The 24,390-nt window shown below is 42.3% G+C and overlaps 1 protein-coding gene across 1 annotated transcript in view; it reads left to right on the top strand.

The window, feature by feature from the left end:
- The window catches only part of LOC124596258 (esterase FE4-like), a 91,983-nt gene that overhangs the window by 43,633 nt on the left and 23,960 nt on the right, over positions 1-24,390 (top strand). The window contains exons 6-7 of the mRNA XM_047135331.1: positions 5,177-5,376; positions 20,561-20,726. Of these exons, the coding sequence (XP_046991287.1) occupies positions 5,177-5,376; positions 20,561-20,726 (366 nt within the window). The remainder of the gene's footprint in view (positions 1-5,176; positions 5,377-20,560; positions 20,727-24,390) is intronic.

Consider the following 24,390-nt stretch of genomic DNA (forward strand, 5'->3'; position numbering starts at 1 on the left):
AAACTAAAATATGGATAACGAAAACTAACTCCTCCCACTAACTTACACTGCACTGCAGTCTACAAGAAAGTACAATTCGAACTGATCGAATATCGAAACTTTTTATCAATTCATAGTCCCTATTCCTTTTATGATCTCGGGAAAAAAACTTTTTAAATGTCAATATGCTAAAATATCTCTCTCCCCTTCTCCCCAACATTGGCCTACCGAAATCATATAGTAATCCTATTGTTAGGTAGCTACTGCAGAAAACATTTTTATTGTTGATACAGGTGCTGCTGATATTAAGTTTTTCATTCACTCATTGAGGACGTCATCCGTGAGGTCTGTCCTTGATTTTCCGCTCGCAGATGGCGCTCGCTTCGTCTATCATGTAGAGAGCCTATATACAGAGAGTGTTATAGTCTCCAAAATGGTTCAAATGGCTCTGAACACTATGATACTTAACATCTAAAGTCTTCAGTCCCCTAAAACTTAGAATTACTTAAACCTAACTAACCTAAGGACATCACACACATCCATGCCCGAAGCAGGATTAGAACCTGCGACCGTAGCGGTCGCGCGGTTCCAGACTGAAGCGCCTAGAACCGCTCGGCCTCAACGGCCGGCGTTGTAGTCTCCCCATTGTCCCTGATTTTATTCAACATCTTTATCTTTCACTGCAAGATGGCCCTTGCGTCGCCTGTCCCTGAGTGTCTCTTTCTCCAGAGCATACAACAAATATTTTTCTGCTACCTACTTTTTTACGTGGTTTGAAAGCAATTTATTAAACTTATAATTTCGTTTGGAAGCTGAGAAGACTACCTGCATTCTTATATGACAAATACACGCAGCCGGCGAACGGAATTAGGTAATCATACAAATATAATCTACGTGTAAGGGTTTCCCATTAAAACGAGATCTGTTTTTCACCTAAAAGTAAAGAAAGGAAGCCCCAGATTATTAAATGGCATCTTTCGAGATCCCCCCCCCCCCCCCCACACACACACACAAAAAGAATCAGCAGCAAAAAGGTAATAGCCACAGAGGTTTGGGCTTGGAAGGCGACTTTACGGCCAGAGGAGGAGCGACCATGAGTGAGTGACTTATTGACAGACCCGTCCTTCATCGATTGTGCCGTGCCGTTCAAAACAATTGGCGTGGACTGTTGTCGCGGCAGTGTGCTTCATAACGATAAGACTCACTCGTGTTCTGCTCAGTTGACGAATGATTTGCTTCGGCAGCTTAAGCGAGAAATTCTGAATATTCAGCATACAGCCCGGAGTGATTACCATCTCCAAACCTTCTTCGAACTGAAGGATTGTTCGGGGAGAAAATACCATGGACATGACAAAGAACTGAAAGAGGACGTTAGTAACTGATTGTAAGATCCCGGAAAGCTTGTCAGCTCTGCGACAATTGCTTGAATTTGAATGGCGAAAAAGTAGAAAAACAGCTAAGAAGCCAAAATAAGACGTAAAATAAGTTTCCTTTCCACATCTCGAATAACGTGTCAGAAGAAACAAATGTTCTTCACTTTTAGAATGACCCTCGTACTTTGTTATATTTCTTTTGGTGGACAACGCTCACGAACCGAATAGCGTGCTTGCTGCCAGTTCGTTCAGCAACAGACGGCGTAGAACGGCCGACTATGACAGGCGTTCAACAGTTACCTTGCTCTAACTTCCGTCACACTGAGTTGCCCAGTAGCCGCTAAGGTACATATTTTGTGAAAAAAAACAAGGATATACGTCCTCTACAAGAAGGAACATATTGTTAGATGTACTACATCAGTCTTTATTAATGACTCGTAAAATGTTTTCTTCAATGCAGATTGCGTGGTGGACGTATGTGGTATGCAAGAAACCACAGCCACGGTTCAGCCGCAAATCGACCAGCCTTTAGAAGAGGCGGGCGTCGAAAACAAAATTCAGGGCTGTCTGCACTATGAGCTTGAATTAACTGTCCAAATAGTTGAAGTTGCTCGCACTTTTAAAGTGTTTTTTGTGCGATAATGAGATATAATGGTTGCAAAATTGTCCTGCAAAATGCAATATCACGGTTTATCGTACTATTTATCACTTTCAGTCAACAGTATCATTTTTGGGCTTTACTAATTAGCGGAGGAAAAGTAATACTTTTTTTGCATTAACAGATCACTGGATGCATGTACAAGATGCATATCAGAATGTTAGGAGCGCCTACAGAATGCAAAAAAGGAGATATTAGTAGTTCCTAGTGAACATTAACAATATCTTAAGTGTACAGTGAAACTGTTTACTGTTGAAAACTTTCATTGAACTGACAGACTACCCAAGATGGAGAAACTCTGTACATATAGTTGAACATTTCTTGTTAGTCTGGTATCATCACCAGCTAGGACTGATAGAGAACATAGAACAGATCCAAAGAAGAGAAGCACATCTCGTTATTGGTTCATTTAGTACGCACGAAAGCATCACGGACATACTCAGTCAAGTCCAGTGGCAGACGATGCAAGATGCGTTCAGCTTCACCTTATGGTCTACTATTAAAATTCCGAGAGTGTACATTCCCACAAGCGTCAGCCAATATATTGCTTCCTCCTACATACACTATGTGATCAAAAGTGTCCGGACACCTGGCTGAAAATGACTTACAAGTTCATAGCGCCCCTATCGGTAATGCTAGAATTCAATATTCTGTTGGCCGACTCTTACCCTTGATGACAGCTTCCACTCTCGCACTCATACACTCAATCAGGTGCTGGAAGGTTACTTGGGGAATGGCAGCCCATTCTTCACGGAGTGCTGCTCTCAGAAGAAGTATCGATGTCGGCGGCCGGTGAGGTCTGGCGTTCCAAAATATCCCAAAGGTGTTCTATAGTATTCAGGTCAGGACTCTCTACAGGCCAGTCCCTTACAGGGATGTTACTATCGTGTAACCACTCTCTCACCGGCCGTGCATTATGAACATATGGTCGAACGTGTTGAAAGATTCAATCGCCATCCCCGAATTGCTCTTCAACACTGGGAAGCAAGAAGGTGCTTAAAACAAAGATGTAGGCCTGTGCTGCGATAGTGCCACGCAAAACAACAAAGGGTGCCACCCCCCTCCATGAAAAACAAGACCACACCATAACACCACCGCCTCCGAACTTTACTGTTGGCACTACACATCCTGACAGATTACGTTCACCGGGCATTCGCCATACCCACACCCTGCCATCGGATCGTCACATTGTGTACCCTGATTTGTCGCTCCACACAAAGTTTTTCCACTGTTCAGTCGTCCAATGTTTACGTTTCTTACACCAAGTGAGGCGTCGTTTCGCAATTACTGGCGTGATGTGTGACTTACGAGCAGCCGCTCGACTATGAAATCCAAGTTTTCTCACCTCCCACCTAACTTTCGTAGTACTTGCAGTGGATCCTGATGCAGTTTGCAATTCCGGTGTGGTGGTCTGGTTAGATGTCTACCTATTACACACTACGACCCTCCTCAACTGTCGGCGATCTCTGTCAGTTAACAGACGAGTTCGGCCTGTATGCTTTTGTGCTGTGCGTTTCTCTTCACGTTTCCACTTCACTATCACATCAGAACAGTGGACCTAGGGATGTTTAGGAGTGATGAAATGTCGCGTACATACGTATGTCACAAGTAACACCCAATCACCTGACCACGTCGAAGGCAGTCCGGAACCGCGGGACTGCTACGGTCGCAGGTTCGAATCCTGCCTCGGGCATGGATGTGTGTGATGTCCTTAGGTTAGTTAGATTTAAGTAGTTCTAAGTTCTAGGGGACTGATGACCACAGAAGTTAAGTCTCATAGTGTTCAGAGCCATTTGAACCACGTTCAACGAACGTGAGTTCGCGGAGCGCCCCATTGTGCTGTCTCAAGATCTCTAATGATTACTGAGGTCGCTGATGTGGAATACGTGGCAGTAGGTGGCAGCACAATGCACCTAATATGAAAAACGTATGTTTTTTGGGATGTCCGGATACATTTGATCACACAGTGTATATCCTGCAAAAGACCATGAAAACAAAGTTAGAGATATTCGTTCTTTCCGTGATCCATAAATGACTGGAACAGAAAAAGGGCGAGGTGACAGTCGTACACAAATTCCCCTCCGTCACTCTCCGAGAGATGGCTTGAGGAGTACAACCGCAGATGTAGAAGGGACTCGTTCCATTGTCACAAACTTCAATGAACAGAGGGTGGCTAGTTAGCAAAATTAGTTTAAAGTATGTGTGCTGTTGTAATAACAAGTCTTTCTTCAGTAAACGCAACTTGTCAGCACGAAGGATTTCTCTACCTGACTGATTAATAGTGTGTTTACGGATGTTCTCCCGGAAGCAGACCACTATTTAAATGCAACATTATTGGAGAGCCACATTAGAATAGTCTCCGCCTGTTCACAACACTTAGTCCGTTCGTTGCTGTTACGAAAGTTCTTCGTGTCGAAGTTCTACAAAGAAGTCTGTAGCCGGCCGAAGTGGCCGTGCGGTTAAAGGCGCTGCAGTCTGGAACCGCAAGACCGCTACGGTCGCAGGTTCGAATCCTGCCTCGGGCATGGATGTTTGTGATGTCCTTAGGTTAGTTAGGTTTAACTAGTTCTAAGTTCTAGGGGACTAATGACCTCAGCAGTTGAGTCCTATAGTGCTCAGAGCCATTAGCCAAAGAAGTCTGTAGCTGTCTGTAGCTCACAATAATAAACATTGTATCATAGTAATAACAACAATAATAGCTGCTGAAATACATAACACTGTAGTAGTATTACGACCCACTAATCACTAAGGTGGTGCGTTCATTTTGTATAAATATAATAGATGTTATCAATAAAGACTTAAAAAAAAAGAAAAAGAAGTGATCCATGCAGCTATGTGGGGCAACAGCTGTGCTTGCATAGCTCAGGCAGTATAAGCAGTGTCCATTCTCATCAAGTACTGTGTTACATGCAGCATGCAGCGAGACAACATCATCGAGTTTGGAACTAATGTACACGCCACAAACACGCAAACGAATCATTCGTATTTGTGGAGAGATAATTAGACACGCAAAAGAATGATTTCTCTTCGCGGAGAGGCAATGTTTTTCACATGAGTGTTATACAATGGGCGTTAAAATATACTTTAAAGAAAAGAAATGTTTGTTTCATTAGAACGTAATAATTGTAGAAACAGTCATTAACATGCAGCGTTTGTTTCTAAACAGGTCTATACAAAAATGCAGTAGCAATGAGTGGAACGGCGTTAAGCCCATGGGCCTTCTCCAGGAACGCAACAGACAGATCAGTACGCTTCGCAGAGTACCTGGGACACCCCGTCAAGAACTCATCTGATCTTGTAGACTTCTTCAAAACTATTAATTCGAGCACTCTTGTGGTGAACATCAATAACGCTCTTTCGGATGAGGTAAGTGCTAGTAGTAACAATAGTAGTTTTATTCACCCGTAGATCTCCTTTTACTAGAATATTGGACATGTCTTGGTATTACAATTTTAGAGTATAAGGGGCGTTCAAAAAGGCGTGATCCGGAGTCTTGAATGCGTAAACAGGTGACAGAAGGGTAATATCATGGCGTGTGTAAAGAGGTGTGGTTCCGACCAGGGCGTGTAAGTCACAGCCCGTCGCTGGAGGGCACGCTTGTACGCCACGTGACTATACACAGCTAGCAGCAGCATGCAACAGTCGTCCAACGCTGCCAGTAGCATTGCAAACAGTGACATGGAGGCGTCAAAAGAAGTGCTAAGAGTTGTTGTTCTGGAAGGAGTGGGACGACCGGACATTCATCGACGAATGTCACAGGTATGCGGCAAACACTGCATGACCCTTGCAAGAGTCAAGGTGTGGCACAAGGGCTTGAAGGAAGGACCGGTGTTGTTAGTCGATGATGTACGGTCTGGAGCACCACAGTGCATTACCGATTACAATGTCCAGCTGGTTCTAGCCCACCGTCCATACAGTCCGGACCTCTCTCCCAGTGATTACGCCATTTTTGGTCCCCTTAAAAAAGGCTCTGAGGGGCACGACGTTCAGCTGTTGTTGCGGAACTGGTTAACATCGCTGCCCTTGGAATTTTATGAGACAGCCATTCACCTTGTGTCACAGTGGGACAAGTGTCTCAATAGCCAGGGTCAATACTTCTGACATAGAGGTACTGGTTTCTGTAATTACGCCTCCGGCTCGTCTCGTTTTGAACGCCCCTTATAATAGAAATAAAGTAATACACATATACAGACATTTACATATCTACAGATCTAGTATGGCAAAGATGGGACAGGTAGTCGGTCGCAGTCTCTCACAGCAGGAACCATCGCGGCGCTTGCCTGAAGTAATTTAGGGAAACCATGAGAAATTTGAATCAGTATGGACTGTTAGATACTGATGACAGAAGTCTGAGGGCATACTATGCTACTGACTTCCTGTTTGCAAGTACCTTTGTGCGGTCATACCATTTAACAGATAATCAGCATTGATTCCTAGAAATTTGGGATTTGTTGCACACACTAACAAGGTGCCATCTACACTTAATGTAACAGAATCATTTATCCTCTTCAAACTGAAATTCATTGCATAAGTTTTCTTTATGTGCAATGTCACTTTATTTCTTATTGACGAACTGTAAGCTCCTTAAGGATTTACCTTCCTTTTCGGCACGGAATTCTCTTGGTTTCTCAGCGACTATAGCATTGCTGTCATTAAAGAGAAGTTTTGGCCCGTTACTGACACTAACGGCGAAGTCGTTGATGTATATCAATAACAATAATAATCATATAATGCTATTCTGAATGAAACCTATATTAATGTGTTTTGGTTGTGATAAATGTTTCACTAAAACTGTTGGCTTATTTGAAGTACGCGTCATTCTACTTTTTTTTATCCTATCTGCCAGTTACACTCGGAACTAGTCATTAGCTAGCCCTCTTATCCCTAATGCTTATTAGGTAACCCCCAAGGCTGTAAATCGAGAACTGTGTTCCAATGGCTAATGCACTAAATTCATTTTCTGGTAAGCAAGGTTCAGATTCCTGTCTAGTTACCTAGATTTTGTGGTTTCCCTGTGTCACGGCAGTCCAACAACGGTGCGACTCCTACAGAAGACTTGTCGTTGACTTCGTTCTCCATCTTTTTGCGACTGTGTTTGTGCTCGTGTCTATAGAGTACACAGCCTATGTAAAGTTAATCCCCATACGTCTTTTCTTGCCTTCGTTGCGAAACTGTAGTGTCTGAAAGGCAAATAATGCACATAAGAATTTCAAAAAGTAAGTTACACATGTCGCCTCACACTAAGACCATGGCGAAACAATAGAGGGGCGTTTTCAAAAGAGAGTACATCTTATGGGTTTCCTACTGATACATTTCTGCTGCGGTATGGATAGCAAGTGCATGAGCGTGTGCAACTGAAATGGCGCACCAACAGAAACGTACTGCAAAGCTGAAGTACGAGGGACAGGCCGATTTTTGTGGGCAAAACGTCTAAATTGCAGATTCAGCATGAAAGTCTGGCGGTACAATAAAGAAACTCAATGGTGCGGCCGGCCATAGCGGAATCGTGCCAACAAACTTACGAATGCCGCACAGACCTGGCTGATGCTGAGCAGGAATGAAGGCCATCGACATCCACTGTAGACGAGAATATGTAGGCAACGGGGGAAGTGCATCTGACGGCAAAGAGATTTTCCAATAATGGGGACGTTCACACAGCGGTTCTCGAATGGCTCCGTGACCAAGGAGCGGGTTTGTATCGTCCAGGATTTGAACGAGTGGTAGAAAGTTGCGACCGTTGTTTACAGAGATTTAGTGACTAAGTTGAAAAATAATACCTATCTGTGCCTCTTTGAAGTGTAATGCGCCATTCAATAAAAATTACGTGGCCTGCCATAGTAATGTGCATTATAATAATGAGTGCTTTTGACAAGGGATTTCAAACTGATTCCGTCTATCTAGATCTCCAGAAGGCTTTTCACACTGTATCACGCAAGCGGCCTGCAGTGAAATTTCGTGCTTATGGAATATCGTTTCAGTCATATGACTGGATTCGTGATTTCTTGTCAGAGAAGTCACAGTTCGTAGCAATTGACGCAAAGTCATCGAGTCAAACAGAAGTAATTTCTGGCGTTCCCCAAAATAGTGTTATGGACCCTCTGATGTTCCTTAGCTTTATAAACTATTTAGCAGACAATCTGAGCAGCCGTCTTAGGTTGTTTGCAGATGATGCTGTCGTTTATTTATTTATTTACACGTCAAGTTCCGCAAGACGAAACCGACGAGCAAATTTCCAAGGTCATGGAACGTGTCAGTACATGAAATTACAACATAAAAGTAATAACATATAAAAACAAAATGTTTATGATCCCGAAAAAAGTCAAGCCATATGTTTAAGTAAACGCAATCAACAATACAACAAGAATCAGCTTAATTTTTAAAGGAACTCCTCGACAGAGTAGAAGGAGTGACCCACGAGGGAACTCTTTAGTTTCGGTTTGAAATCGGGTGGATTACTGCTAAAATTTTCGAATTCTTGTGGTAGCTTATTGAAAATGGATGAAGCAGTATACTGTACACATTTTTGCACAAGAGTTAATGAAGTCCCGATCCAAATGCAGGCTTGATTTCTACAGAGCATTAACTGAGTGAAAGCTGCTTATTCTTGGGAACAAGCTAATATTGTTGACAAGAAATGACAGTAAGGAATGTATATATTGAGAGGCCAAAGTCAAAATACCCATACTCGTGAACAGGGGTCGACAAGAGGTTCGTGGACTTACACCACTCATTGCCCGAACCGCCCGTTTCTGAGCCAAAAATATCCTTTTAGAATGGGAAGAGTTACCCCAAAATATAATACCACACGACATAAGCGAATGAAAATAAGCAAAGTAGACTAATTTTCGTGTCGAACGATCAGTTACTTCAGATACCGTTCGAATAATGAAAATGGCAGCAGTAAGTCTTTGAACAAGATCCAGAACTTGGGCTTTCCACGACAGTTTACCATCTATCTGAACACCTGGAAATTTGAATTGTTCAGTTTCACTAATCGTATGCTCATTCTGTGAAGTTAAAACGTCAGGTTTTGTTGAATTGCGTGTTAGAAACAGTAAACTGAATCTTACTGTGGTTTAGCGTTAGTTTATTTTCTACATGCCATGAACTTATTAACTGCACTATTTGAAACCGAGCCAATGTTGCACACACACCCTTCACTACCAAGCTAGTGTCATCAGCAAACAGAAATATTTTAGAGTTACCTGTAATACTAGAGGGCATATCATTTATATAAATAAGGAACAAGAGTGGCCGCAGCACTGTTCCCTGAGGCACAACACATTTGAACGTACCCCACTCAGACCCCACATCACATCCATTCTCAACACTGTGAATAATGACATTTTCCTGTCTGTTGCTAAAGTAAGAGGTGAACCAGTCGTGAGCTGTTCCCCGTATTCCGTAATAGCCTAACCTCTGGAGCAATATTTTGTGATCAATGCAATGCAATGCCTTCACAAAAGAAGACGAACTAAATATTCCAGAATTCGAATCGAGAACAGCTGCCAACATGAGTAACGAAGAAGTAAATATCGTCGGAATAGTGAAACAACTTAAATCAATAAAAGCAAGTCTTCTGGTCCGGTCTGTACACCAATCAGGTTCCTTTCGGAGTATGCAGATGCATTAGCTCTAAACTTAACAATCATATACAACCGTTCGCACGACGAAAGATCCGTACCCAAAGACTGGCAAGTTGCATAGGTCACACCAATATTCAAGAAAGGTAGCAGGAGTATTCCACTAAATCACAGGCCCATACCGTTAACATCGATATTCAGCAGGATTTTGGAACATATACTGTGTTCAAACAGTAAGAGTTACCTCGAAGAAAACTGTCTATTGACACACAGTCAACATGGGTTTAGAAAACATCATTCCTGTGAAACATAACTAGCTCTTTATTCACATGAAGTGTTGAGTGCTATTGACAAGCGATTTCAGATCGATTCCGTATTTCTGGATTTCCGGAAGGCTTTTGACACTGTACCACACAAGCGGCTTGTAGTGAAATTGCGTACTTATGGAATATCGTCTCAGTTATGTGACTGGATTTGTGATTTCCTGTCAGAGAGGTCACACCTCGTAGTAATTGGCAGAAAGTCATCGAGTAAAACACAGATTTCTGGCGTTCCCTAAGGTAGTGTTATAGGCCCTTTGCTGTTCCTTATCTATATAAACGATTTGGGAGACAATCTGAGCAACCGCCTTAGGTTGTTTCCAGATGACGCTGTCGTTTATCGACTAATAAAGTTATCAGAAGATCAAAATAAATTGCAAAACGATTTAGAAAAGATATCTGAATCGTGTGAAAATTGGCAGTTGAATCTAAATAACGAAAAGGGGGAGGTCATCCACATGAGTGCTAAAAGCAATTCGGTCACACGATAAATCAGTCTAATCTAAAAGCCGTAAATTCAACTAAATATCTAGGTATTACAATTACGAACAACTTAAATTTGGAGGAACACATAGAAAATGTTGTGGGGGAGGCTAACCAAAGACTGCGTTTTATTGGGAGGACACTTGGAAAATGTAACAGCTCTACTAAGGAGACTGTCTACACTTCGCTTGTCCGTTCTCTTTTTGGAATACAGCTGCGCGGTGTGGGATCCTTACCAGATAGGGGTGACGGAGTACATCGAAAAAGTTCAAAGAAGAGCAGCACGTTTTGTATTATAGCGAAATATGGGAGAGAGTGTCGCAGAAATGATACAGGATTTGGGCTGGACATCATTAAAAGAAAGGTGTTTTTCATTGCGGCGGAATCTCCTCACGAAATTCCTATCACCAACTTTCTCCTCCGAATGCGCAAATATTTTGTTGACACAGACCTACATTGGGAGAAACGATCACCACGATAAAATAAGGAAATCAGAGCTCTACGGAAAGATATAGGTGTTCGTTCTTTCCGCGAGCTATACGAGATTGGATTAATAGAGAAATGTGAAGGTGGTTCGATGAACCCTCTGCCAGGCACTTAAATGTGATTTGCAGAGTATCCATGTAGACGTAGATCACACGCCTTAGTTAAATCAAAAAACATGCCCAGCGTTCTTAACCTTTTGTTTAACTAATACGTCCGCAGCTCGTGGTCGTGCGGTAGCGTTCTCGCTTCCCGCGGCCGGGTTCGATTCGCGGCGGGGTCAGGGATTTTCTCTGCCTCGTGATGACTGGGTGTTGTGTGATGTCCTTAGGTTAGTTAGGTTTAAGTAGTTCTAAGTTCTAGGGGACTGATGACCATAGATGTTAAGTCCCATAGTGCTCAGAGCCATTAACTAATCCAGTACCTCATAGAGAAAAGAGTATAGCATTTTCAGTTGTTAAGCGACTTCTAAATTTGTACATTAGGTAGCAGACCGTGTGATATAAAATGATCAAGTATCCTTACATACACAGCCTTTTCAGAAACTTCAGCAAACGTTGATGGCATAGAAACAGGTCTAAAATTGTCTACTTTACCCCTTTCTCCTTTTTTATAAAGCAACTTTACTACTCAGTACTTTAATCGTTTAGGAAACTGACCATTCCTAAAGGAAATTACAAATAAAGCTAATTACAGGGCTAACATGTACATCATTGTACTCCAATATTCTGCGAGCCACTCCATCATGTTCATGAGAGTCAATCTCGCCCTTGTCTGTAGCACAGTAGAAACTAAATTTTTATTTAATTTTCGTGTAACGATAATGAACATGTCATTCAGAATCATCTACCGAAATTTCACACGTTTGTTATTATAAATGCGATCCAAGTGCTTTTTTGATGATGCAACGATTGATGGTCCGCTCATTTTGCTGTTGACATAAAACGAGTTAGACGTATGTAAGCGACTGTTTCCCACATACAGGACTACCTAACCAAGCACATACTAATGGTTCGGGTTTGTCGCTTTGCAGATGTACCGTGCGGCGGCAGGCAGTGGACATTCGTCCACCTGAAGGTGCAGTTTCGATGCGCAGGCTGTGGTCGTCACCAGCTGCCTGGCAGTATCCGTCCGCCTGTCGAATGTGACTCATTAAATGTAGTCGAATGTTAACCTTTTATCAATGGCGGGTCTGTAATCGGGTGGCGGCAGAGACAGAAAAGCTGTGCGCGACTTCGCTTTGCTGTCTGCTGTCGAGCGACTACAGACGCGCCTTTGATGAACGTTACCATTCGGATATACTAAACGAGTGCCATTCGACAGGTGCATGGATACTGCCACGTGGTTTCTGTCGCCAGAGTCGCTGTACTGCAGCTGCGCTTTTATGCTGTATTAATCGCTTGGAGCGAGAGGCGTGATCTGAGCAATTTCCTTTCCAATATGAATGCTCTTATTTTTTCCACAAAGGTGGATGTCCTGGCAGCATTTATATAGTGAACATTAGAGACAGAAACCATCTTTGTCTTGGAAGCATATCTTTATCTTTCGTTCAAAAAGTGTTCAGCACTGTACAACACGAACCGAACAACTGAGAAATGTGACAAACCATTGGTTTTTAATAGCAAGACGAAGGCTGTTCTCCTGGCACACTCCTTTCATTTCCTGTAAGAATAATTTTGGTCCACTTAACTGTAAATGGAACATGTAACTCATGGAAACGAATGAAAGAAATTAAATAATTTCACTTGTTTAATGCTGCTTGATCTGTGTAGTTATAAATTTAAGTCGCTGAAGTACGGCATATAGCAGGTAAGTTTTTCATGTAAAGAGGATACAGCTTTATTTATCCCAATATTATTACGGTTTTTCGCGCTTTTCCCAAATCTTTCCAGAAGAATGCCAATATAATTGCCACTATTAGGCCATGGGTACCTCATTACGTGGTCACTGCATGTAAAGTGAAGTAACTTGTAATATTCCATATTTATTATTTCTAATGTTGATAGAATTCTTATTATTATAATTACTGTCATTACTGTTGCTACTAATGTTACAATTATTATTGTAGTTGGTGCTGTATTTTTGTGATGGTATTCTTTTCGTTCTGGAATTTCTTGCTCCCAATCTACGTTTTACCACGTTCTTTTGTTTTCTTTCAGTGAGTAGTGTGTGTCTCATACTTTGTTCTATGACATTGTGTCACTAAAACAGATGCACAGTTGTAGAACAATCAGATATATACACTCTGTTTTCTAGCAGCTACAATTTCTTGAAAATTTTTCGGATGCCATTAAAACGTTTACTAAATCTGTAGTGTCGTTGTTATAACTAATACCAGATCTGGCGCAAAAGCTAAACAGTGGTAAGCGGAAGGTACAGCTCTATTCCCTGTTTGCAACTTAAACATGACAGTGCGTCGTAGGTTGCGTCGATGCTCTGAAAAATGGCCGCTGACGACAGCTAGCTAAAATTCACAGCACGATTTTCTCTCTCTCTCTCTCTCTGGTAACGCTATTAGCAACAAAAACAGAGGAAAGAATTACTTAGATCTTTAAAGTTCCTCTGCGTTTTCAGTTATTGCCACTGACGCCTGCTGTGTAAGAGCACAAGAGCAAGTGAACACCCTAACGTTCGGCACCTTGCGGATTTATTTGTTATTTTGCTTCGAATGCTGTTAAACGTAAATACACTGATGCGCCAAAGAAACTGGTGTAGGCTTGAGTATTCAAATACAGCGATACATGAACAGGCATAATAGGGCGCTGCGGTCAGCAAGGCCTGTATAAGACAACAAGTGTCTGGAGCAGTTGTTAGATCGTTTACTGCTGCTACCGTGGCATTTAAGTGGGTTTGAACATGGTGTTATAGTCGGAGAACGAGTGATGGGATACAGCATCTCCGAGGTAGCGATGAAGTGGGGATTTTCCCTTACGACCTTTATGAGAACATCAGGATCTCGGCAAAACATGAATTCTCCAACATCGGTGAGGCCGAAAAAGATCCTGCAAGAAGGGGACCAACGACGACTTAAGAGAATCGCCCAACGTGACAGAAGTGCAATCATTCCGCAAATTAATGCAGACTTCAATGCTGGGCCATCAACAAGTGTCAGCCTGCGAACCATTCAACAAAACATCGATATGGGTTTTTGGAGGCGAAGGCTCACTCATGTACCCTTGATGACTGCACGACTGCACGACACAAAGCTTTACACATCGCCTGGGCCCGTCAACATCGACATTGGACTGTTGATGACTGTAAACATGTTGCCTGGTCGGACGAGTCTCGTTTCAAATTGTATAAAGCGAATGAAGGTGTACAGGTATGGAGACAACTTCATGAATCCATGGACCTGCATATCAGACCCCTGATACGTCTGGATACGACTCTGACATGTGACGCGTACGTAAGCGAACTGTCTGCATCCAAGGGTGTCCATTGTGCATTCCGACGGACTTGGGCAGTTCCGGCAGGAAAATGCGACACCTCACACGTCCAGAGTTGCTACAGAGTGGCTCCAGGAACACTCTTCTGCATTTAAACACTTCCGCTGGCCACCAAACACCCCAGACATTAACATTATTGAGCATATCTAGACGCCTTGCAATTGTTGTTCAGAGGAGATCTCCACCCGCTCGTACCCTTGGGGATTTATGGACAGCCCTGGAGGATTCATGGTGTCAATTCCCCCTAGCACTACTTCAGACATTAGTCGAGTCCATGCCACGTCGTGTTGCATACTTCTGCGCGCTTGCTGGGGCCCTACATGATATTAGGCAGGTGTACCAGTTTCCTTGGCTCTTCAATGTAGACGCTGCGGTCTGAAATATACGGCACTCGAATCTGCCGCGCCACTGCTCCTGTAGACTCCGTGAAACTTGGCAAGAGCGTCGTGAGCACTCCTTCGGTTGTGCACATTTGAAGGAGCTTTTTTGCATGGGCGACTCACATGACGTAACTGCCTTATAGGCCAAATAATAGGGTTTTGGTAAACAACATCCACGGGTCACACTGTACACATCTAGCCCTTGCCGCTTAACCAGAAGCTTACGTCAGTGCCATCAGGTGCACAATGCGGCAGATTTTTATCCCCGTTCACTTGGCATAAATCCTGCAATCCTGCTAGATGATGGCACGCTTCTCAGATATGCTAATTCAGTCACTATATAGTAACATTAGATTGGAGATCAGTACACCTTAATGTTTTACTGGCAATAAACATATTTTGTGGGTTTCTGAGTGAGTTATAGTATATTACATTATGAAATTTGTCACACAGTAATCCATTTAAGGTGCTGAGAATAGTAAGGGCCTAAAGCACATAAGCGTCAATTGTGTCATTGTAGCATTTAATCATGCTTCTGAAATCTGTTGATTTTATGACGAGTCAGTTTTATCAGTGCTGTGGGCCCACATTGTGTGTACTGAAATTCACGAAAAGCTATATCACTGTTTTTTTCTGATATTCACTTAAATGTTGGATCGAAGGCGGTGTGCTTTTGGTCCTTATGGATCAATTGACCATGTTGGTATACGTTACTACTTGGGTAGTCTGTGTTTGGAATTTGTTGTTTATTGTGAGGAATCGGCTTTCGTGTGCAGAAATACGTTGCATCTATTTTAGATTATAACAGGAAAGTAAAGCTGTGAGGACAGGTCGTGAGTGGTGCTTGGGTAGCTCACTCGGCAGACCAATTGACCGCTACAGGCAAAGATCCTGAGTTCGAGTCTCGATCCAGCACACAGCTTAAGCTGTCAGGAATTTTCAAAAAAAAAAAAGAAAAAAAATGGTTCAAATGGCTCTGAGCACTATGGGACTTAACATCTATGGTCATCAGTCCCCTAGAACTTAGAACTACTTAAACCTAACTAACCTAAGGACATCACACAACACCCAGTCATCACGAGGCAGAGAAAATCCCTGACCCCGCCGGGAATCGAACCCGCGAACCCGGGCGTGGGAAGCGTGAATTTTCATATTAGCGCACACTCCGCTGCAGAGTGGAAACCTCACTCTGGGAGCAGTAAAGTAAATTACCAGGAGAAGCTAGCTACAAATGAACTAGGGTCACCGAGAACAGATCCTTTGATTGAGAGAGTGAAAAAATCAAATAAGCGTGACTTCAAGCGAACACTTGACAAGGAAGTGTACTGTTAGCTCATGTTGTTCTGTGGGTATAGCCCAAGAATATGTTATTTTCAACCCGGAAGCAAATTCTTGAACTAATAAATCTGTTAGGAATCATGTACATGTGTCTGAAGAAATGAGAAAGCATGAAAATTCTCATTTATACAAAAATGCGAAAGAGAAACTTACAAAACCTTACACATTATTTTGTTATCGCCCTAAACTGTACTTAATTATGTACAAAACTACAAAAATCCCCAGGAACAAATCTTTGTTTTGTCAGAGAACTTACGCTGTCTTATTAATGTTATTATTTTTATTAGTGTTATTATTATTATAGGAAGTGCCTGTGGTTGCATAAAATGGCTCTGAGCACTATGGGACTTAACTTCTGAGGTCATCAGTCCCCTAGAACTTAGAACTACTTAAACGTAACTAACCTAAGGACATCACACACATCCGTGCCCGAGGCAGGATTCGAACCTGCGACCGTAGCGGTCGCGCGGTTCCAGACTGTAGCGACTAGAACCGCTCGGCCACCCCGGCCGGCTCTGTGGTTGCATAAACTTGTTGATAAGCTTAACTGCTATACAGCAGATGATATTAATTTCACGTTTACAAATGTATCTGAATGTTAACACCCTGAATGTATACTCACGAGTTGCGACTGGTTATTTCAGCAAGTGCCACACGGATCAAGACTAGAGCCGCTCTAGTACAGACTGCAAGACTGTCACATGCAAAGAAATCACACACTAACGGTAACAGCTGCATTTCTTCCCTTTTTTTGTGTATAATCCTAAATGACAGTTACGCCTCGGTACGAACAATTAGTGTATAACGTGTGGTTCTGTAATACAACCACTGCACAGCCTTTTCATATATCACAATTGCAAGTAGTAAACTACATATTGCACGAAGTTAACACTGTGTATTGCTCTCTACTTCATATCGTAATCGTGTTATCTCAGCTTATTAGACTTACGCCGTTCGACTTTAAATGTGTTATATGAGGTGACTGGATGTTTAAACATTGTATTGGAAGCAACTAGGATGCTACGATAAGGATAGCAAGAGACGCTAAAACGCTACAAAAAATGACAAAATCTGGTCCAGAAAGTCAATTGCTTCCTGCTCGAAATATAATCTGTTTCAAAAAGATTCATCCTGTTTCACAAGACTGTTTCACCTACGTTTATTAAGGCAGAAACTCGAGTTGAATTTAAACTTACGCTTAAGTCTACAAAGTTTTAGTTTAAAAATTTCATGGTGTATTTTTCACGTGTAGGCTTTGAGTACTTCTCGAAATTACGTTTAATATCAAAGTTATCATTCAGTGTTATCAGATATTTGATGAGGCCTCAAGCAGACGCCCAACACACTTCTAAATGACAGTCGTCTTCTAGCCATACTGTCCAGCATGTCGGGGATCATTGTAAAACACCGATGTAGCTATGCTGCGTCGCCCTTCATCCAAAGTTGTTGGAAGGGGAGGCAGATGGACGGACTGCATCACATTTCTCTACAACAACCAAAAAAAAAAAGAAAAAATCGCTTACCTTGCCCTTAGGCGGCCGTTCCACGTTTGAGTAAATTCATTGTTATGAAATCCTTTTACGTACAGTATCAGTGGGGTGGTGCTCCGTCTTGTGAGAAATTTAAATTTGCGGCTCATTCAAGCAGTTGTGTAAATGTCCATATCTCCAACATACGTAGCTAGGTAATTTCTGTAACTATCTTTTCCACAATAAAAAAGAAATATTATCGAGGAATGGCGCAAACACACAAAGCTTTGTAGAGTTTCCGACTTGCTCCACTACGGTACGTGGCTCCTCTGGACTAGATGTTCTTACGAGCGTTGCCCGATCACTGAACAATATTCGCGAAAGAATTTCTTTCCTTCTATCATCCAGCCCAGAATGAACTCACCAAAATCGACGCGTTGTTGTTTAATACCATCGTGAAGAGTTTTGCAATAAGTGAATCCTGATTCAAATGGTTCAAATGGCTCTGAGCACTATGGGACTTAACATCTGAGGGCATGAGCCCCCTAGAACTTAGAACTACTTAAACCTAACTAACCTAAGGACATCACACACATCCATGCCCGAGGCAGGATTCGAACCTGCGACTGTAGCAGTCGCGCGGTTCCGGACTGAAGCGCCTAGAACCGCACGGCCACCGCGGCCGGCTAAGTGAATCCTGAATGGTTGAAAAAGAGTGCCCCGAAACGCATCAGGAATAATTTTAGGAACGGGCATTTCTCAGCTGGCACGACGAGTGGAACTCGGTGGACTACAAAAACGCTGTACGTGTTGGACGAGCACCGGGGGGTGACTTGTGTAATACGTTTCACACAAACTACCAGAAACTGCTGGTGCCAGCTTCGAACTCTTTAAGCTGAAGTAGGGCAGTAGCTAACTCTGCACAGTTGTAACTGAATTACACCTGGTGAAACGGAGGAGGCGAAACGCCTATTGATGCAGTGCTATCGCCATGTGGACCCGACGGGCTTCGGCTTGTTAAAATTTACCGAAGACATAGCCTTGTGAAATCAAATGAGCATCTTTCACACAGCCCCGTAGAATAATTTTCGTAAACGTGATTTTCTTTTTAGTGGAGAAGAAGGCAGTATAATACTATTATGGCATTAAAAGTATAAATTCAATGAAAAAATGACGTACATGAATAACTTATTTTGTAGTACTAAAATCTTGGATAAAAGACCAGTTTTTACATTCGAATTTTTATTTTCGTGACTAATATGTAATATTTTTCTGAGCACCGATCCCTTTGAAAGTTAACCGAGGCCACGCTCAGCACGGATGAAATTAATGAGTATCTAGTGCGGAATACAACACGTGACATGTATACTAGTATCATAAGCGAGGTCTCACTTTCACAAATAACGGAAACCACCTTCTACTTTTTATCACACTACTGGCGTGTATCGTGATTGATATTCTTCCTCTTATGTAATGCCGCAGCTATAGGCAAGTTATTTGTTCCACATGAAACAAAGAAACCAAAACAGTCCCAATAGGCCTTAAAGGAACTACGGTACCGACGGCCGCCGTGTCATCCTGAGCCCTGAGGCTTCACCAGATGCAGATACCAAGAGGCATGTGGTCTGTACACCACTCCCCCGGCCATTGTCAGTTTTTGTGACCAGTGCCGATACTCCTCGATCAAGTAGCTCGTCAACTGGCCTCGCAAGGCCGCAGTTAGCCTCACAAGGGCTGAGTGCACGCCGATTGCTAACAGCACTCGGCAGACCCGGACTGTGACCCATCCAGGTGCTAGCTGAGGCTGGCAGAGCTGAACTTCGGTGACTGGACGGGAACCGGTGTTACCAATGCGTCAGGGCCGTAATTTCTTCCACATTCAAGATTTATGTAATGTTACAGGTTTAATTTCAGATCGTCCAATGCGTTCATCTATGTCGCGATTCACACAGGACAGACCGTCCACGGCGGCACTGTGATAAGGCACTGGACTGGCGTCTCGGAGGAGTTATGTTCAGATCCCCGTACGGATATAACTGTTTTCCTTAGTCGATTCAGGTGAATGCTTGCGTGATTTATTTGGAAAGGTCCCTACCGTTTCTCTAACCGATACATTCTCTTTCCCATTATGTTGCACTTCTTTTATGATCTTGTCGTCGACTGATCATTCCTTCCTCTTTCGCACGATTCAGGATAAAACAGTCTTATACTGATTTTTAGTACCTTTACATATATTATGTTGACGACAAGTAGTCCGAAGCAAATAATATTACAGTGGCTACGAAACTCGTTGTCCCATTTGAATCGAACACTCTCAACACGACAGCCCTAAAAAGAGTATGAGTAGATCTTTTCGGTAGATCTGCCTGATACTTGAGTTATGTTACTGTGCAACAAAAAACGAAATTCCATCGACACAGACGCCGTTTGTGTCTAACGTCAAGAGCTTTTAACCGTGCACTCGGACCACTCAGTTGACTGGTAAAAGGGAGGATCAGGAGAAAATATTTTCTGTATTATATTATAATTACCGACTAATCTCATGTCAAGCGTTCAAAAAGAATCATCTAGTAAGGCAGATTTACAGTTTCTTGTTATTTATCACAAATAATTAGTTGTACAACTGCACAACAAACACAAATATTGATTACAAGTTATTCAAAATACTGTAGAGGGATCGGTACAAACATTAGACAAACAAAATACCATGACACTTCAACGATGGTTACAAAGACATTCAGTGCTACGCCACGTGAATCAAATTGGAATTCTAACAGACATTATGTATCATAAACCACTGCACAGTGATCCACAATAATATCATTTTGAAATTGTGTGATTATAAGACGTAAAAATGATTTATATGTTGTTCTGATATTGATACTTACGAAACTGTTAACAAAATATACAAATTTTCATTACTTCCGGTTCTAGCAAATTTCTTTGACCTCTGAGGTGGGCTGGAACTTGTTTATGTATTTATAGTTATATTAGTTTGCTACGTATGTGAGTGGAATAGTAACAACGTGCGCTTTGTTTGTGTCACAGGACCGGCTGAGCTTATTCACGTGTGTTTGGGCGCCCAGCGTCGAACCGGAACACGAGTCGGCGTTCCTGACGGAGGAGCCGTGGAAGCTGGTGGCCGAGGGCCGCTACAACCTCGTCCCCTACATGTCCGGCGTCACCGACCTAGAGCAGTTAGCGCAGACCCAGCGTAAGGAACAGCAGAGCAGGAAAATAACGGCTTCGAATGTCTTAAGAGCTAGTGCAAGATACTGCAATTCTAGTTTACCTAAATTGTTAGGGCATTCGTGGCCACTTGTTGACAAACTGCCTAATTGCCTCTGTCTCGGGTTCTTCTGCCGACGTTCGTCTGATGATTTTACTGGCTGGCATTTTCAAAGCTTCACCCTCCATTGCCGTGGTGAATTGGAACCGAACTCGCGGCCGCAGACTGTATGCACCTGGCGTGCTAACGTCTGAAGGCTTCTCCCCGGTCATTTCCGGTGTGGTTCTCCTCTTGCTACCTGCGACGGTCATTCGCTGCAGTACGGGAAGCCAGGATCCGTTTACCTTAAGGCTTTCTTCTTTCTTGTTGAAGCTATTCCCGTGTTTGAGTATTTGTACAGCTTCTCTGAACAAGGGGGTGTGATAGTGCTTCTCTACAGACAGAACTTCGGTGTCGGTGAATTTTATTACATGGTGGTCTCACTCAGCGCGTGCTCTTCCACGGCCGATTTCTCCACCTGCCACAACTTGCAATGTCGCTTATGTTCTTTGATCCTGGTGTTGATTGATCGTCCAGTCATTCCGACATAAACTCTTCCGCATGTGCATGGTAAGCTGTATATTCCCGACATTGCAATTCGGTCCCTTTCATCCTCTGCCGATATAAGACATTCTTTGATCTTCCTTGTCGGTCTGAAAATTGTCTGTACGCCGTGCAATATACGGCTAATTCTGTCCATCAGTCTGAGAATATATGGCAGAAAGGCCGTACCCGAGATGCCCATATGCACACGATGCCTAATACTGAAGCTTCTTCCGGTCTGTCGAAGATAAAAATGGGGGAACTGTCACAACAAATCTCGTAAATTCCTGATTTTTCAAGGTCTAAGCTGGTAATTTTTGTGCTGTGGATAATGTGATGTTGGAAAGAGTTACTGGTGCAGAAACGTATTTGACCCGCTGTCCTTTGAAAAGACTGGCATCTTCGTATGAGATTGTGTTTAGGAAGAGAATGGATGCAAATAATTACGTTGCTGGTGGTTGCGAATTTACTGCGCATGATTTACCATATTTAATTTTATTGTATTGTTGGTGAATTATTTGTAGCTTGTAGCCATTATTTGTAGCTACAGTTTTGATAATATTGATTTATTTCTTCTTGACAGATGGACTAAGAGGAATGTGATGTATATGGTTTAACAAGGATCTGAAATAAGCCATTTTGTGCTGTGTTGAGTGGCATGGAAAATTATTTAGTATTACATCTGTGGTGATGGGTTTTCTGTAAATTTCAAAGGCATGCTTTTAATTCAACTTTTTTATTCTAAGCTTAAGAAAACTGAAACCTTCGTCCTGTTTGATGTACGACGGCGAATTTCATATTGGGGTATATGTTACTCGTGCTATCTGCAAATGATTCTATTCCATCTACTGTACCACTGAACAAGATGATTGTGTCACCAACATACGTTTTGCAATAAATCAGTTCATCTTTCAAACTGGTATTGGCCCTGAAAAATTTATTTTCCAAATGGGTAACGTAAATATCAGTTAGAAGATCAGCAAGACTGCTTCCCGTTAGTAGACCGTCTAGCTGCGTATGATTTCCTTTTGGAATGAGAGATAGTTCCGTAGTACAATTACTTTCAACAACTCTGTGAGTTCATATATCTGTGCCTTGCAAAGCTGCTTGTTTTTTTCTTAAAATGTACTGAGTCGTTTCAATAGTTTCATGGACAAGTATATCCGTGCACAGGTTCACTATGTTGACTGATGCAAATCTGTCACTGTATGGTATGGGGACGACTTTAATAAACTCTTGGGGATGTCTGATGGAAAAATTGTCATCAAATTTGCAACAGTTGCTAAGGAAATCTTTTAGCGTCTTAAGATGTAATATGCAGGACTGTTACTGGAATCAACTATGGGCTATATTGGGTATTGAGAGTTGGAAGGTATAAAGTTCATGACTAAGCTAGGAAGAAGATTACATCAGCAAACCTTACAATTCTTTCTTCAGAATAACATGAAAGAAATGACGATTGGCTCCCACTCTCAGGCTCAGTGCTTTATTTCCGCCATTTCCTCGCCGCCTATCTTCCAAACTTCACAGAAGCTGCCAGCAAGTTTCCTATCACCGCACACTCCACCGTATAGTGAAAATTTCGTTCTGGAAACATCCTGCAGGTTGTGGCAAAGCCATGTCTCCGCAGCATCAATTCTTCCAGGAGTTCTAGCTCTGCAGTTTCGCAAGAGAGCTTCTGTGAAGTTTGGAAGGTATGAGATGAGATAATGGCGGAAGTAAAGCTATGAGGACGGAGTGTGAGTCATTCTCGGGTAGTCCAATCGTTAGAGCACTTGCACGTGAAAGGCAAGGAACCCGAGCTCGACTCTCGGTCCGGCACACAGTTTTAATCTGCCAGGAAGTTTCAATATTAAAGCAGTGATCGAATAAGGCTTTTGTAATTACCTCTTTCGCGGATAGGTTGCTGTTTCTTCCAGTGAATCTTAGTCTGGTAGTCGACTTATGGGTGATTAATTTTGTGTGATCGTTCCACTTTGAATTGTTGCGTAAGCATCCCGCCTGATGTTTAACAGATGCGCTTGCCTCCAGTGATTCTTCCACAACCGTCTAACGTGCCTATTTATGCGCAGTGCTAACATTTGTTTATGTTGCCAGTCCTGCACCAATTGTCGATCCTCTGCGGGCTGCAGGTCATTTCGCTGAAGTTTTCCAACGTTGCGGCTTCTCTGTATGCAACAAAATCATCCGTAAAAGCCTCATAGAACTTCCGTCATTGTTCACTAGGTCGTTCATACATATATATTGCTGCAAGAAAACATGGAATCTTCGTCAGTATTTCAGTGTAAAACAGCAGCAACTTTTTAAAATTCTTTTCAAGTACAATTTCAGAGATATTATTCTTGATGCGATTACTTTCTAGTGAAATGAAACAATCTTCCATCGATCATCGTCAAAGTTATTCTGTAATTGACTTAATAAACTTCCTGAGAAGAGCGTATTTTTTCACTTTGCATTACTATCAAACCGACGACATGTTTAATAGTTTCGACAACTGCTAGGAGCGCTTCAGCTCCAATTGGTCTGCAAACGTTTAGATTAGAAAGTTCATTGACTTTTTTCAAGTCACAGGTCTTGAATTTCTTCCTACGATCGAAACTATGCTTGGAACCATTTTACCCGTGTCGTCATTGTTACATTTTCATTCCTACTTTAATCAAGAAAACGATCGTACACCATTTAGAAACAACCTATAAATAAGGGTCTCCAGAAAAGCTCTGGATGAGTCTAGCGCGTGTCAGCAGTGTACGTGCGAGATAATAACATTACAGTTTTACATTTCGAGTATATGCGGAAATGTATCAGAACAACGAGAACACTTTGATAGGACGGATAAAAGCTAGAAATTATTTGTTCACTTGCCGATCTGTCACAATACTGACTTACAGATAGTTTCTTCTCGAGAAAAATCTGAAAGGATAACTTTCAAATATGCATGTTTCTCAGAGGCGTTGTCTAAGAAAGCTCCCATGTCTTTGATGCACTGCCTGCAGTGATGTTCTTCATCACCTTTGCCCCATTTAATTGTCTGAAACACTTAAGTTCATTTGCGTAAAGAAGGACAAAA

The sequence above is a fragment of the Schistocerca americana genome, chromosome 2, assembly GCF_021461395.2.
Source record: "Schistocerca americana isolate TAMUIC-IGC-003095 chromosome 2, iqSchAmer2.1, whole genome shotgun sequence".
Lineage (NCBI taxonomy): Eukaryota > Metazoa > Arthropoda > Insecta > Orthoptera > Acrididae > Schistocerca > Schistocerca americana.